Source organism: Salvelinus alpinus, chromosome 25, assembly GCF_045679555.1.
Source record: "Salvelinus alpinus chromosome 25, SLU_Salpinus.1, whole genome shotgun sequence".
NCBI classification, from domain to species: Eukaryota; Metazoa; Chordata; class Actinopteri; order Salmoniformes; family Salmonidae; genus Salvelinus; species Salvelinus alpinus.
In genome coordinates this window covers 1,688,718-1,704,670 of record NC_092110.1, presented here as the reverse complement: position 1 = coordinate 1,704,670, position 15,953 = coordinate 1,688,718, and the positions used below count along the sequence as shown (strand labels likewise).

The 15,953-nt window shown below is 44.3% G+C and overlaps 1 protein-coding gene across 2 annotated transcripts in view; it reads right to left on the bottom strand.

Annotated features, from left to right (window-relative positions):
* Positions 1–15,953, bottom strand: part of adck1 (aarF domain containing kinase 1) — a 173,812-nt gene that overhangs the window by 8,140 nt on the left and 149,719 nt on the right. For both annotated transcript variants that reach the window (XM_071365126.1, XM_071365127.1), the window contains one exon: positions 782–975. In XM_071365126.1, the coding sequence (XP_071221227.1) occupies positions 782–975 (194 nt within the window). The remainder of the gene's footprint in view (positions 1–781; positions 976–15,953) is intronic.

Sequence of the window (15,953 nt, the reverse complement as noted above, 5' to 3'; positions counted from 1 at the left end):
TAATCAAATGGCTACCTGGACTATTTGCATTGTGTCCCGCCACTCCCCCCCTCACCCCTGCCAACCCCTCTTTTACACTGCTGCTACTCTCTGTTTATCATCTATGCATAGTCACTTTAACTACACATTCATGTACATACCACCTCAATTAGCCCCACTAACCGGTGCACCTGTACATTGGCTACCCGGACTATTTGCAATGTGTCCCCCCACACCTGCCAGCCCCCTCTTTTACACTGCTGCTACTCTCTGTTTATCATCTATGCATAGTCACTTTAACTATACCTACATGTACATATTACCTCAATTAGCCCCACTAACCAGTGTCCCCGCACATTGACTCTGTATATAGCCTCGCTACTGTTATTTTCACTGTCATTTTTGTTTCTTTACTTATCTGTTGTTTACCTAATACCTATTTTTTCCTTAAAAATTGCACTGTTGGTTAGGGCTTGTAAGTAAGCATTTCACTGTAAGGTCTACACCTGTTGTATTCGGACCACGTGACAAATTCACTTTGATTTGATCAGGACATGTTGATAAAGGAGAAGGCTTAATCTCTGGTCTCCAGGGTTAGAGGTCAGGGTCTACCTGTCTACATCCCTGGTGCAGCATCGGGACATGATGATGGAGGAGCAGGCTCTGGTCTGCAGGATTAGGGTTAGGGGTTAGAGGTCAGGGTCTACCTGGCTACAGCCCTGGTGCAGCATCGGGACATGATGATGGAGGAGCAGGCTCTGGTCTGCAGGATTAGGGTTAGGGGTTAGAGGTCAGGGTCTACCTGGCTACAGCCCGGGTGCAGCATCGGGACATGTTGATGAAGGAGGAGGAGGCGGCTCTGGTCTGCAGGGTGGTCTCAATGCCTCGGAGAAGATCGTTGGTCTTCAGTAGCAGCAGCATCTGACGGGGCACGCGGTTCAGCAGGTCACTGATCTGGGGGAGGTAGAGAGCTGCGTTCGACCTGATCTCCACGTCCTGAGAGAGAGATGCACACAGACATGAGAATTAACAGAAAATAAAATGAACAATACTCAAAGCACATAAATTCTTGTTTAAAACAACGGATTGATAATTTGTCAGACATTGATCAGGAGATGCAATTGAAGAGGTAAAACAACCCAGACAGGAAGACCACGTCAGTGACTCAACTCACTTGAGTGGGTTGAGTCACTGATGTGGTCTTCCTGTCTGGGTTGGCGCCCCCCCCCTTGGGTTGTGCCGTGGCGGAGATCTTTGTGGGCTATACTCGGCCTTGTCTCAGGATGGTAAGTTGGTGGTTGAAGATATCCCTCTAGTGGTGTGGGGGCTGTGCTTTGGCAAAGTGGGTGGGGTTATATCCTGCGTGTTTGGCCCTGTCCGGGGGTATCATCGGATGGGGCCACAGTGTCTCCTGACCCCTCCTGTCTCAGCCGCCAGTATTTATGATGCAGTAGTTTATGTGTCGGGGGGCTAGGGTTAGTCTGTTATATCTGGAGTATTTCTCCTGTCCTATCCGGTGTCCTGTGTGAATTTAAGTATGCTCTCTCTAATTCCCTCTTTCTCTCTTTCTTTATTTCTCCCTCTTGGAGAACCTGAACCCTAGGACCATGCCCCAGTCCATCTGGCCGTGCTGCTGCTCCAGTTTCAACTGTTCTGCCTGCGGCTATGGAAACCTGACCTGTTCACCGGACGTGCTACCTGTCCCAGACCTGCTGGTTTCAACTCTCTAGAGACAGCAGGAGCGGTAGAGATACTCTGAATTATCGGCTATGAAAAGCCAACTGACATTTACTCCTGAGGTGCTGACCTGTTGCACCCTCGACAACCACTGTGATTACTATTATTTGACCATGCTGGTCATTTATGAACATTTGAACATCTTGGCCATGTTCTGTTATAATCTCCATCCAATACAGCCAGAAGAGGACTGGCCACCCCTCAGCCTGGTTCCTCTCTAGGTTTCTTCCTAGGTTTTGGCCTTTCTAGGGAGTTTTTCCTAGCCACCGTGCTTCTACACCTGCATTGCTTGCTGTTTGGGGTTTTAGGCTGGGTTTCTGTACAGCACTTTGAGATATCAGCTGATGTAAGAAGGGCTATATAAATACATTTGTTTTGATTTTAACAAGATATCTCTCTCTCTAAAGTGTGAAGTCAGCTGCGATTCCTCCCTCCCTCACCCCCTTCTCTCTGTCTCCTTGGTCCAGCCTCTCTGTCTCTCAGAGTCAGAGTCAGTATGAACAGTCAGTCAGCGTGCGTCCAAGAGGATGTGTGTTTGTTGATAGAGCTTAGAGAGATCACAGACTGACTGGCTGGTTGGAGTCGTTCTGCTGACTCATTTAATACAGTCTCCCCGTCTCTGTAACTGCAACACAGACACACCGTTAACACTGCTAGAAATGGTACTGACTTACTTCTAAAAACACACACAGGCGCATGTAGTCACACACCTTTTTACCCAATGTTTGCTAAGAGTCGGTAGCAAGCTGATTAGTCGGCTGTTAAAACCAGTAATGGGTGCTCTGCCATTCTGGGTAGCGGAATTACTTTGGCTTCCCTCCAGGTCGAAGGAGAGGGATGGAGGGAGAGGGATAGTGTTAAAGGAAAGGAAGGGTAGACAGAGTGTCTGGTCTGTAGACTGTAGACTAATATGTAGACTAATTCCAGGATCAAAGCAGCCAGTCTGGTCTCTGGTCATCAGTAGTTCAGTATGCCAGACAGAAGTAGAGAACATTTTGTCTGAACCAGCTACACTTATCTCGCCTTTTAAGGGAAAAAAAAGAACTAAATATACCTGACAAAATATTTAGACCGTAGTGTTTGGGTGAGTGCATACAATGCGATTTCTCGGTAAACAAATTAACAGACTTTCAGAATGCTTATAGAGAGGGGCACCCAACATGTACTGCACTTACACAAATGACTGATGATTGGTTTAAAGAATTGAAACAAAGATTATTGTGGGAACTGTGCTGTTAGATTTCAGTGCAGCCTTAGATAGTATTGATCATACAACATATGTTTTTTTCAACAACAGGTTATGGCTTTTCAACCTCTGCCATATTGTGGACTCAGAGATATCTATCTATCTATCTATCTATCTATCTATCTATCTATCTATCTATCTATCTATCTAATATAACACAGAGGGTTTTCTTTAATGGAAGCTTCTCTAATGTCAAACATGTAAAATGTGGTGTACCGCAGGGTAGCTCTGCTGGTCCTCTACTCTTTTTACCAATGACCTGCTGCTGGGAAAGACTAACAAATTAAATATCACATTTACATAAGTATTCAGACCCTTTACTCAGTACTTTGATGAAGCACCTTTGGCAGCGATTACAGCCTCGAGTCTTCTTGGGTATGACGCTACTAGCGTCCCATTCTTCTCTGCCTCGAGTCTTCTTGGGTATGACGCTACTAGCGTCCCATTCTTCTCTGCAGATCTGGCCATCTAGGCTTGTCACCTAAAACACTCACAAACTTTTACAGATGCACAAATCGAGAGCATCCTGTCGGGCTGTATCACCGCCTGGTATGGCAACTTCTCCGCCCACAACCGCAAGGCTCTCCAGAGGGTGGTGAGGTCTAAACAACACATCACTGGGGGAAAACTACCTGCCCTCCAGGACACCTACACCACTCGATATCACAGGAAGGCCAAAAAGATCATCAAGGACAACAACCACCCGAGCCACTGCCTGTTCACCCCACTATCATCCAGAAGGCGAGGTCAGTACAGGTGCATCAAAGCTGGGACCGAGAGACTGAAAAACAGCTTCAATCTCAAGGCCATCAGACTGTTAAACAGCCATCACTAACAGAGTGGTTGCGCCAACATACAGACTCAAATCTCTGGCCACTTTAATACATTTAATACAGGTATCACTAGTCATTTTAAATAACGGCACTTTATATAATACATATCCTACATTACTCATCGCATATGTATTTACTGTTTTCTATACCATCTACTGCATCTTGCCTATGCCGCACGGCCATCGCTTATCTATATATTTATATGTACAAATTCTTATTCATCCCTTTACATGTGTGTATTTGTGTGTATAAGGTAGTTGTGAATTTGTTGGATTACTTTTAGATATTACTGCACGGTCGGACCTAGAAGCAAAAGCATTTCGCTACACTCGCATTAACATCTCCTAACCATGCGTATGTGACCAATAACATTTGATTTGATTCTAGATCTTCTCAAGCTCTGTCAGATTGGATGGGGCGCGATGCTGCACAGATATTTGCAGGTCTCTCCAGAGATGTTCGATCGTGTTCAAGTCCGGGCTTTGGCTGGACCACTCAAAGACATTCAGAGACTTTTCCCGAAGCCACTCCAGCGTTGTCTTGGCTGTGTGTTTAGGGTTGTTATCCTGTTGGAAGGTGAATCTTCAACCCCAGTCTGAGGTCCTGAGCCCTCTGGAGCAGGATTTCATCAAGGATCTCTGTACTTTGCTCTGTTCATCTTTCCCTCCAGACATGACGCTTGGCATTCAGGCCAAAGAGTTTAATCTTGGTTTCTCATTATCGGAGAGTCCTTTAGGTGCCTTTTGGCAAACTCCAAGCAGGCTGTCATGTGCCTTTTACAGAGGAGTGGCTTCTGTCTGGCCACTCTGCCATAAAGGCCTGGTTGGTGGAGTGCTGCATAGATGGTGGTCCTTCTGGAAGGTTCTCCCATCTTCACAGAGGAATTCTGGAGCTCTGTCAGAGTAACCATTGGGTTCTTGGTCACCTCCCTGACCAAGGCCCTTCTCCCCCAATTACTCAGTTTGGCCAGGTGGCCAACTCTAGGAAGAGTCTTGGTGGTTCAAAACGTCTTCCATTTAAGAATAATGACCACTGTGTTCTTCGGGACCTTCAATGCTGCAGAAGGTTTTTGGTCCCTTTCCCAGAGCTGTGCCTTGACACAATCCTTTCTCGGAGCTCTGCGGACAATTCCTTTGACCTCATGGCTAGGTTTTGTGTGTATGTACTGACATGTAGGCTATGTGACGTTTTAAATTGATGTAGTTCTGTCCTTGAGCTGTTCTTGTTTATTAATGTTCAGGATTATTTAATGGTTCATGTTTTGTGTGGACCCCAGGAAAAGTAGCTGCTTCTATCACAACAGCTATTAGCGATGCTAATAAAATACCTCTACCCCTTCATCCTTCTCCCGATGCCTATCCTTTCATCCTTCTCCTTCTCCCTATGCCTATCCTTTCATCCTTCTCCCTATGCCTATCCTTTCATCCTTCTCCCTATGCCTATCCTTTCATCCTTCTCCCTATGCCTATCCTTTCATCCTTCTCCCTTCTCCCTATCCCTTCATCCTTCTCCTTCTCCCTATGCCTATCCTTTCATCCTTCTCCTTCTCCCTATGCCTATCCTTTCATCCTTCTCCCTATGCCTATCCTTTCATCCTTCTCCCTATGCCTATCCTTTCATCCTTCTCCCTATGCCTATCCTTTCATCCTTCTACCTATGCCTATCCTTTCATCCTTCTACCTATGCCTATCCTTTCATCCTTCTACCTATGCCTATCCTTTCATCCTTCTCCCTTCTCCCTATCCCTTCTCCCTATCCCTTCTCCCTTCTCCCTATCCCTTCATCCTTCTCCCTATCCCTTCATCCTTCTCCCTATCCCCTCATCCTTCTCCCTATGCCTATCCTTTCATCCTTCTCCCTATGCCTATCCTTTCATCCTTCTACCTATGCCTATCCTTTCATCCTTCTACCTATGCCTATCCTTTCATCCTTCTACCTATGCCTATCCTTTCATCCTTCTCCCTTCTCCCTATCCCTTCTCCCTATCCCTTCTCCCTATCCCTTCTCCCTTCTCCCTATCCCTTCATCCTTCTCCCTATCCCTTCATCCTTCTCCCTATCCCCTCATCCTTCTCCCTATCCCCTCATCCTTCTCCCTATCCCCTCATCCTTCTCCCTATGCCTTCATCCTTCTCCCTATGCCTTCATCCTTCTCCCTATGCCTTCATCCTTCTCCCTATGCCTCTCCCCCTCCCTCTCTCTCCCTCCCTCCCTCTCTCTCCCTCCCTCCCTCTCTCCCTCCCTCTCCCCCTGTTAGAAGAGGAACTCTGATCCTGCTACCGTAAGACAAACCTGCTACAGTAAATCAGTCATCTTTAAGTGATACAGTATTTTGATATTTAAAAAAAGAGAAACCGAGAAAGAGAACGGGATGGGGAGAGAGAGAGAGAGCTGAGACAGAGAAGAGCATACTGTACCTACAAACCATGAAATGATGGGGTATTGTGTGTAGGACAGTTACACAAAATCTAAATTTAATCAATTTCAAATTCAGCCTGTAACAACAAAATTTTGAAAAATAAATGGGGTGTGAATACTTTCTGAAGGCACTGTAAATGGCATGTTAGACACTTTTTTTTTGCAATTTCACTTGGTTTTGAGAATCTTACCCCACCAGCAATAGACTTCCTCACGCTCTTTCTGAAGTTGCAGGGGCAAAGGAAAAACCTGAACAATAGTTCCAAGAACACCCAAATACATCATTTTTTAGAGATGTGACAACGGAGTCCATGCAACTTATGTGACTTAAGCAAATTTGTACTCCTGAAATGATTTAGCTGTGCCATAACAAAGGGGTTGAATATTGACTCAAGACATTTCAGCTTTTCATAATTTTTTTACAGAATTAATTTGAATAATAATAAAATAAAAACAATTGAAAACATAATTCCACTTTGACATTACAGGGTATTTTGTGTAGGAGTGACAACATCTCAAAGAAAATGTGGGCGGTAACAACAAAATGCGAATAAAGTCAAGGGGTGTGAATACTTTCTGAAGGCACTGTGCATTTTGTCAGGAAAGTGCAGCACTGCAAAACAAGTATTTATTTCTTTCCTTTCAGAGACTGTACCCATCCTTCTTTTTCATCTTTCATTCCTCCACTTAGGGTTCTGGTCAAAAGTGCACTGAGGGATTATAGGGTGGCATTGAGGTTTTGCACTATGACTGGCTGCAGATTCTATTCCAGCTGGCCATTTTCCTCCTCTTCAACAACCCGCCATGCTAATAGCTGTCTATCAACTATATGACTTAGAGAGGGAGCTCGGGAAACATGTCAAAGCGGCGTTTATTTGACTTTATTTATCCCATAAGCCCCTTAAAAGGAGGAGGAAAGGAGGAGGGGTGGAAGGCTTAGGGCCTAAATTAAGTGGCTTCAATTCCTACTGCGCTGGTGTGTGGGACTCTCGCAGGTTCCAGAAACAACAGCAGAATAGTCCAGATTATATAAATGCACACAGAAAATGGAAGGAAAGTTGGCCATCAGAAATGAAAGACTGAACCCCGTCACCCCCTCATCCTTCTTCTACCCTCTAGCTAACCTTCACTCCTAACACTAAACTGTTTTAATCCTGGCGAGAGGCGTGTCAACAACAAAGAGAGCCAAGTGACGGAAGATGCTAAAGTAGACCAAATGAGAACTTACTGGGATCCAAATAAAACAGATCTATCAGCCCCTCTGCCCATGTGAGTTCATCCAGTGTGTGTGTGTGTGTGCGTGTGTGTGTATATACGTAACATTATAATCCTGACAAGAGTATAGCGGAATCATGTAAGCCTTGTAACAGTTAACGGAAATCAAAATAAACAACATTTGGTGCTATCAATCGTCTGGGCCGATGTCTTATCTGTGCTAGATGCGTACTTTGGTGTTACTCCCCATCCCTCAAACCTGAGATACGAGTCTGGCCCGACACACTAAACCACGCTCGGACTAAACACTTCCTGGCTCACGCATACCAACTACGCATTGGTAGATTTATATGCACACAGTCTCCTTACTGGACGATTTATATGCACGCCATCTACTTATTGGTAGATTTACAACGCGCATTACAACCTCAGTCAAACAAATACAGAGCGCCTTGTGTGTGTGTGTGTGTGTGAGCATAGATCTGTTTGGTAGGGTGAAATACTGCCTGCACCTAGCCCATTATTCCTCCAGTGTGTGTGTGTTTATGAGCGAGAGCGCCGTTCAGTCAGTCCCTCAGATTTATTCTTCTGTATTCCCCATTACTATTGTTGTGTTAGTGAGTGAGTATGCAGTGTGTGTGCCTGTGTGTTCTGTGTGTGTAGGAGTAATAGCTATAGGGTGATTCTCAATTCTTCCCTCGATTCCTTGTGTTCTCTGTCCTCAGAAACATCAGAGGGAAGTGAAAAGAGCATTTACGGGAACGATCTAACGTGTGTATTCTGTGTGCACGTGTGTGTGTGTGTCCGGGTGCAGATGCGCACGCGCGTGCGTGTGTAGCGTATTTTGGAATTCAGTACATGGATTAAAGCTGCAGGGTCCGGTCTTTCACTTAGCTCTGTCTGGTCTAGGAGTCACAGCTACTTTCCTATTTCACAATAAACTCAATTTCAGATAACAGATGCTGGGCAAACACCTACTGATGATGCCACTGTGTGTGTGTGAGAGAGAGAGGCATTGGGAGGATGAGGTGTGTTTCCTCGGCTAAGCACACTCCCGCTTCCCACTTAGAAGTCAAGAGAGTGTGTGTGTGTGTCCGTCTGTGTCTGTCTGTCAGCGGCAGGGGAACAGACAGGTACGGGAGGGTGTGTAATAAAAACAAAAACAAAGAACAGAACAGCATAAACACAGGATGACTTCGAAATGTAATCAAGTCGAGCAAGGTCTATATAATTATGGGATGTTCCAAATCAAAATGCTATTGTCATGGGAACCTAAGTGGCACTCAGTAGAACGCAATCATCTCAGAACTTCTGGTGGCAACATGGATGATAATTATCATAACGCTGTATACCACTCTGGCTTTGGAACACACACACACACGCACGCACGCACGCACGCACGCACGCACGCACGCACGCACGCACGACTACACAAACAAGTTTGTGTTCCATGGTAAGCCCGGTAGAAGATAGACGGGACATGCTTTGTGGACTAGACAAGCAACACAGTGACATTTGAAAGGATTTGACTGACAGACCGAATTTCATGTGTTCCCAACAATTACCTAACAGAATGGATGTGCTTTTCTCTTTCTTCAATCTCTGTCTGTTCTCCCTTCATCTCTCCTTTATCGCTCTCCCTCTTTGTATTGCTGCTGTCGAGCGTCTTTCTTTCTTTCGCTTTTCTCCATCCTCTCCCTTCCATTGCTTTACTCTTCCACCCCCTACTCTTTCTCTTAGTCTCTCCCTTCTGTCAGTCTCCCCCCCCCCCATCTCTTACCTCCCCCCGTTCTCTCTCTCTCGCTCTCTCCCTCTCCCTCTCCGCTGGCAGCGGTGATTGCTGCTTCCTATTCAGACTCAAAGCTAGCATTTTTTCATGCCACAATAAATGTAAATTGCGTTCATTCCAATTCCCTGCTAATGTTGCCACTTTTGTTCTGTTTGGGAGCCTAACAAACCAACTGGAAGGAGCACTACATTGCCTCAGAGACGTGTGTATGTGTGTGTGTCATCAGCTTCCACCAAGTATTTCTGTCACTTTACACAAGGATTTCTATAGAGTTCTTAGTGATTGGAAAAGAACAAGCCATACAAGGAAACGTGTAACTTTAGGAATTGCATAATGATCTTAACCAGGAGGGGATTGAATGTTTCTAATCTGGGTACCAGTCTTGAGCTAACAGTTCACTCCATGTCTTTGGCAAAGAGACTGGCCTTTCGGGAATCGCAACGTTCAATATGCAGCTGGATTTACAGTGCAGTTGCTCATTGGTTGTTGGAAAATATTTGTGTTTTTTTCCCATGTGGAGCCTCTAAAATAGAATTAGAATTATCAAAAAATATGTTTAGCTGTTAGCTAGGCAAGTTATTGTATTTTGAGGCTTAAGATCAAAGCAGAGGTTGGAATTGTGGTTGGAATTGCAGTATGTACTTAGTTTGGAATTGTGGTTGGAATTGCAGTATGTAATTAGTTTGAGAATTTAGACTAGAGCAAGAAACTTTTGACATTATTCAGGACAAACAAGGATACCAACGTGTTCTATGATGGAAAAAAAACATTTGGATAATTGTTGTGATTGGAGGATAGCTGTGAGGGTTATCGAATCAGGATCAACTCCTCTGTTCTCCTTGAGGTCATTAATAATTGAATGTTCATATTTGAAGGTGGCAGAAAGGCCGGTCTCTATTGCAATGACAAGGAGTGGCAAGAAGTAGAATGTTAGCTAAAGAGACTGGTAATTCAGGCTAGAATGTCTCTGCTGTAACCAAGAAGCTTGACCTTGACATCTTAGCTTGTAAGTTAGCAAACCAAATGCAAAGCTGGAGCCTTGCGCTGGATATAATTTATTTGACACATCTTAGATTTCTTATAATTAGCACGTACCCCCGCAGCCACAACCAGAAAAAGAATAATATACACACACACACACACACACACACACACACACACACATACAGTTGAAGTCAGAAGTTTACATACACTTAGGTCGGAGTCATTAAAACTAATTTTCAACCACTCCACAAATTTCTTGTTAACAAGCTATAGTTTTGGCAAGTCGGTTAGAACATCTACTTTGTGCTTTACAAGTCATTTTTCCAACAATTGTTTACAGACAGATTATTTCACTTATAATTCACTGTATCACAATTCCAGTGGGTCAGAAGTTAACATAAACAAAGTTGACTGTGCCTTTAAACAGTTTGGAAAATTCCAGAAAATGATGTCATGGCTTTAGAAGCTTCTGATACGCTAATTGACATCATTTGAGTCAATTGGATGTATTTCAAGGCCTACCTTCAAACTCAGAGCCTCTTTGTTTGACATCATGGGACATAACCTATCGACATAACCTGAAAGGCCGCTCAGCAAGGAAGAAGACCAAAACCGCCATAAAAAAAGCCAGACTACAGTTTGCAACTGCACATGGAGCAAAGATTGTACTTATATATGTGGTGTCCAGCTGTGCTCTGGATACCATATGTGAACTGATTGACCCCCATCTATCTTCAGAGCTCGTGCTGCTAGGTGACCTAAACTGGGACATGCTTAACAACCCAGCCATCCTACAATCTAAGCTTGATGCCCTCAATCTCACACAAATTATCAATGAACCTACCAGGTACCACCCCAAAGCCGTAAACACGGGCACCCTCATAGATATCATCCTAACCAACTTGCCCTCCAAATACACCTGCGCTGTTTTCAATCAAGATCTCAGCGATCACTGCCTCATTGCCTGCATCCGTAATGGTTCAGCGGTCAAACGACCTTCACTCATCACTGTCAAACGCTCCCTGAAACACTTCAGCGAGCAGGCCTTTCTAATCGACCTGGCCCGGATATCCTGGAAGGATATTGACCTCATCCCGTCAGTAGAGGATGCCTGGTTGTTTTTTTTTTTTAAATGCCTTCCTCACCATCTTAAATAAGCATGCCCCTTTCAAGAAATTTAGAACCAGGAACAGATATAGCCCTTGGTTCTCTCCAGACCCGACTGCCCTTAACCAACACAAAACCATCCTATGGCGTTCTGCATTAGCATCGAACAGCCCCCGTGATATGCAACTTTTCAGGGAAGTTAGAAACCAATATACACAGGCAGTTAGAAAAGCCAAGGCTAGCTTTTTCAAGCAGAAATTTGCTTCCTGCAACACAAACTCAAAAAAGTTCTGGGACACTGTAAAGTCCATGGAGAATAAGAACACCTCCCAGATGCCCACTGCACTGAGGATAGGAAACTCTGTCACCACCGATAAATCCACTATAATTGAGAATTTCAATAAGCATTTTTCTACGGCTGGCCATGCTTTCCACCTGGCTACCCCTACCCCGGTCAACAGCACTGCACCCCCCACAGCAACTCGCCCAAGCCTTCCCCATTTCTCCTTCTCTCAAATCCAGTCAGCTGATGTTCTGAAAGAGCTGCAAAATCTGGACCCCTACAAATCAGCCGGGCTAGACAATCTAGACCCTTTCTTTCTAAAATTATCTGCCGAAATTTTTGCAACCCCTATTACTAGCCTGTTCAACCTCTCATTCGTGTCATCTGAGATTCCCAAAGATTGGGAAGCAGCTGCAGTCATCCCCCTCTTCAAAGGGGGGGGACACTCTTGACCCAAACTTCTACAGACCTATATCTATCCTACCCTGCCTTTCTAAGGTCTTCGAAAGCCAAGTCAATAAACAGATTACCGACCATTTCGAACCCCACCCCGTACCTTCTCCGCTATGCAATCTGGTTTCAGAGCTGGTCATGGGTGCACCTCAGCCACGCTCAAGGTCCTAAACGATATCTTAACCGCCATCGATAAGAAACAATACTGTGCAGTCGTATTCATTAACCTGGCCAAGGCTTTCGACTCTGTCAATCACCACATCCTCATCGGCAGACTCGATAGCCTTGGTTTCTCAAATGATTGCCTCGCCTGGTTCACCAACTACTTCTCTGATAGAGTTCAGTGTGTCAAATCGGAGGGCCTGTTGTCCGGGCCTCTGGCAGTCTCTATGGGGGTGCCACAGGGTTCAATTCTCGGGCTGACTCTCTTCTCTGTAAATATCAATGATGTCGCTCTTGCTGCTTGTGAGTCTCTCATTCACCTCTATGCAGACGACACCATTCTGTATACTTCTGGCCCTTCTTTGGGCACTTTGTTAACAAACCTCCAGACGAGCTTCAATGCCATACAACTCTCCTTCCGTGGCCTCCAACTGCTCTTAAATACAAGTAAAACTAAATGCATGCTCTTCAACCGATCGCTGCCTGCACCTGCCCGCCCATCCAGCATCACTACTCTGGACGGTTCTGACTTAGAATATGTGGACAAGTACAAATACCTAGGTGTCTGGTTAGACTGTAAACTCTATTTCCAGACTCACATCAAACATCTCCAATCCAAAGTTAAATCTAGAATTGGCTTCCTATTTCGCATCAAAGCATCCTTCACTCATGCTGCCAAACATACCCTCGTAAAACTGACCATCCTACCGATCCTCGACTTCGGCGATGTCATTTACAAAATAGCCTCCAATACCCTACTCAATAAATTGGATGCAGTCTATCACAGTGTCATCCGTTTTGTCACCAAAGCCCCATATACTACCCACCACTGCGACCTGTACTCTCTCGTTGGCTGGCCCTCGCTTCATACTCGTCGCCAAACCCACTGGCTCCAGGTCATCTACAAGACCCTGCTAGGTAAAGTCCCGCCTTATCTCAGCTCGCTGGTCACCATAGCAGCACCCACCTGTAGCACGCGCTCCAGCAGGTATATCTCTCTGGTCACCCCCAAAACCAATTCCTCTTTGGCCGCCTCTCCTTCCAGTTCTCTGCTGCCAATGACTGGAACGAACTACAAAAATCTCTGAAACGAAACACTTATCTCCCTCACTAGCTTAAAGCACCAGCTGTCACAGCAGCTCACAGATTACTGCACCTGTACATAGCCCATCTATAATTTAGCCCAAACAACTACTTCTTCACCTACTGTATTTATTTATTTTGCTCCTTTGCACCCCATTATTTCTATTTCTACTTTGCACATTCTTCCACCGCAAATCTACCATTCCAGTGTTTTACTTGCTATATTGTATTTACTTCGCCACCATGGCCTTTTTTTGCCTTTACCTCCCTTAACTCACCTCATTTGCTCACATTGTATATAGACTTATTTTTCTACTGCATTATTGACTGTATGTTTGTTTTACTCCATGTGTAACTCTGTTGTTGTATGTGTCGAACTGCCTTGCTTTATCTTGGCCAGGTTGCAATTGTAAATGAGAACTTGTTCTCAACTTGCCTACCTGGTTAAATAAAGGTGAAATAAAATAAACATATATTCATACACACACACACACACACACACACACACACACACACACACACACACACACACACACACACACACACACATATATATATATATATATATATACACACATAAATAAAGGCCAGATGTATTGCTTCTTTAATCAGAACAGTTTTCAGCTGTGCTAACATAATTACAAAAGGGTTTTCTAATGAACAATTATAAACAATTATAAACTTGGATTAGCTAACACAACGTGCCATTGGAACACAGGAGTGATGGTTGCTGATAATGGGCCTCTGTAGATATTCCATTAAAAAAAAATCTGCCATTTCCAGCTACAATGGGCATTTACAACATTAACAATGTCTACACTGTATTTCTGATCAATTTGATGTTATTGGGGTGGGGACACTAGAGAGCGTGGTTTGCTAGAGCTCCACTCAATTTTGAAACAAATTCATATTTATCTTAATATCTCACAACCGAAAACTTCAAACATTGTCTGGCAATATGACAAATGTAAAAGGCACTAAAGGGGGCGCTAAACAATATCATTTGAACGAGATACACAACGAACCAATTTCAACATCGCCGACCCATGAGGAGTTAGCTGAAGATGCTAACGTTAGCTCCCAAGAGTTCCCCACGGAACCTACTCAAAGTGACCTACTGGTTGCTATAAACTCACTAAGCAAGAAGGTGGACACAAGGTTGGCTGATATCTCAAAGAGTATTGGGACTGAAACTGTGAAGGCAACTAAGGGAAGGGTGCATGAGGTTGAGCAGACAACAGTCGATCACGAGGCCAGGCTACAGGACATAGAGAATCAGTGCACAACGTTCAAAAATGACAACAAAACCCTGAAAGCCCGATTGGAAATGCTCGAGTTGCATTCAAGACGCCAGAACATCCGCATATTTGGGATCCAGGAGGACACTGAGAAAGGGAAACCCACTGGATTTGTTTCAGAGCTGATACAGGCATTGCTGGGGAGTGTACACTTCAAAACGGCCATCCTGATCGACCGCGCACACAGATCAGGCAACGAAGCCGGCCAAGGGCGCGCTACCAAGACCATTCATCGTACGGCTGCACTATCCCCAGACCAGGGATCTCATCCTAAAGCTGGCTAGTCATAAGTTCCCCCTTAACTACAACGGAGCCAGGGTGTCTTTCCAACCGAGCTTAAAGCACCAGCTGTCAGAGCAGCTCACAGATCACTGCATCTGTATATAGCTCATCTAAATAGCTCATCCAATCTACCTCATCCCCATTCTGTATTTATTTATTTATCTTGCTCATTTGCACCCCGGTATCTCTACTTGCACATTCATCTTCTGCACATTCTACCATTCCAGTGTTTAATTGCTATATTGTAATTACTCCGCCACCATGGCCTATTTATTGCCTTACCTCTCTTATCCTCTTATGGATCCCTTCACGCACCAATCCCTTTAGCGGGATTGATTTGACAACATCCAGTGAAATGGCAGCGCGCCAAATTCAAACTACAGGAATATCAATATTCAACATTCACGAAAATATATGTGTAATAGATCAAAATAAAGCTTAACGTCTTGTTAATCTAGCCTCTGTGTCAGATTTCAAAAAGGCTTTACGGCGAAAGCAGACTATGCGATTATCTGAGGACAGCGCCCCGCATACAAACACATGAAAATAATTTTTCAACCAGGCAGGTGCGACACAAAGGTCAGAAATAGCCATATAATAAATGCCTTACCTTTGAAGATCTTCTTTTTGCAATCCCAAATGTCTCAGTGACACAATGAATGGTCGTTTTGTTCGATAAATTCCTTCTTTAATTCCTTCTTTATATACTCACAGACATTATTCTAACGGTTTTAGAAACTTCAGAATGCCTTCTATCCAAATCTACTAATTATATGCATATCCTCGCTTCTGGGCCTGAGTAGCAGGCAGTTTACTTTGAGCACGCTTTTCATCCGGACGTGAAAATACAGCCCCCTATCCCAGATAGGTTATCCTACCTCATTTGCACATGCTGTATATAGATTTTTCTACTGTATTGATTGTATGTTTGATTATTTCATGTGTAACTCTGTGTTGTTAACACAGCGATGGCACAATTTCCAAACAGCAAGACTCCTGGGCCTGATGGATATGTAATAGAATTCTATAAGAAGTACTGCGCCAGTCTAGCTCCACTTATGTTGCGAATGTTTAAACATTCCAAA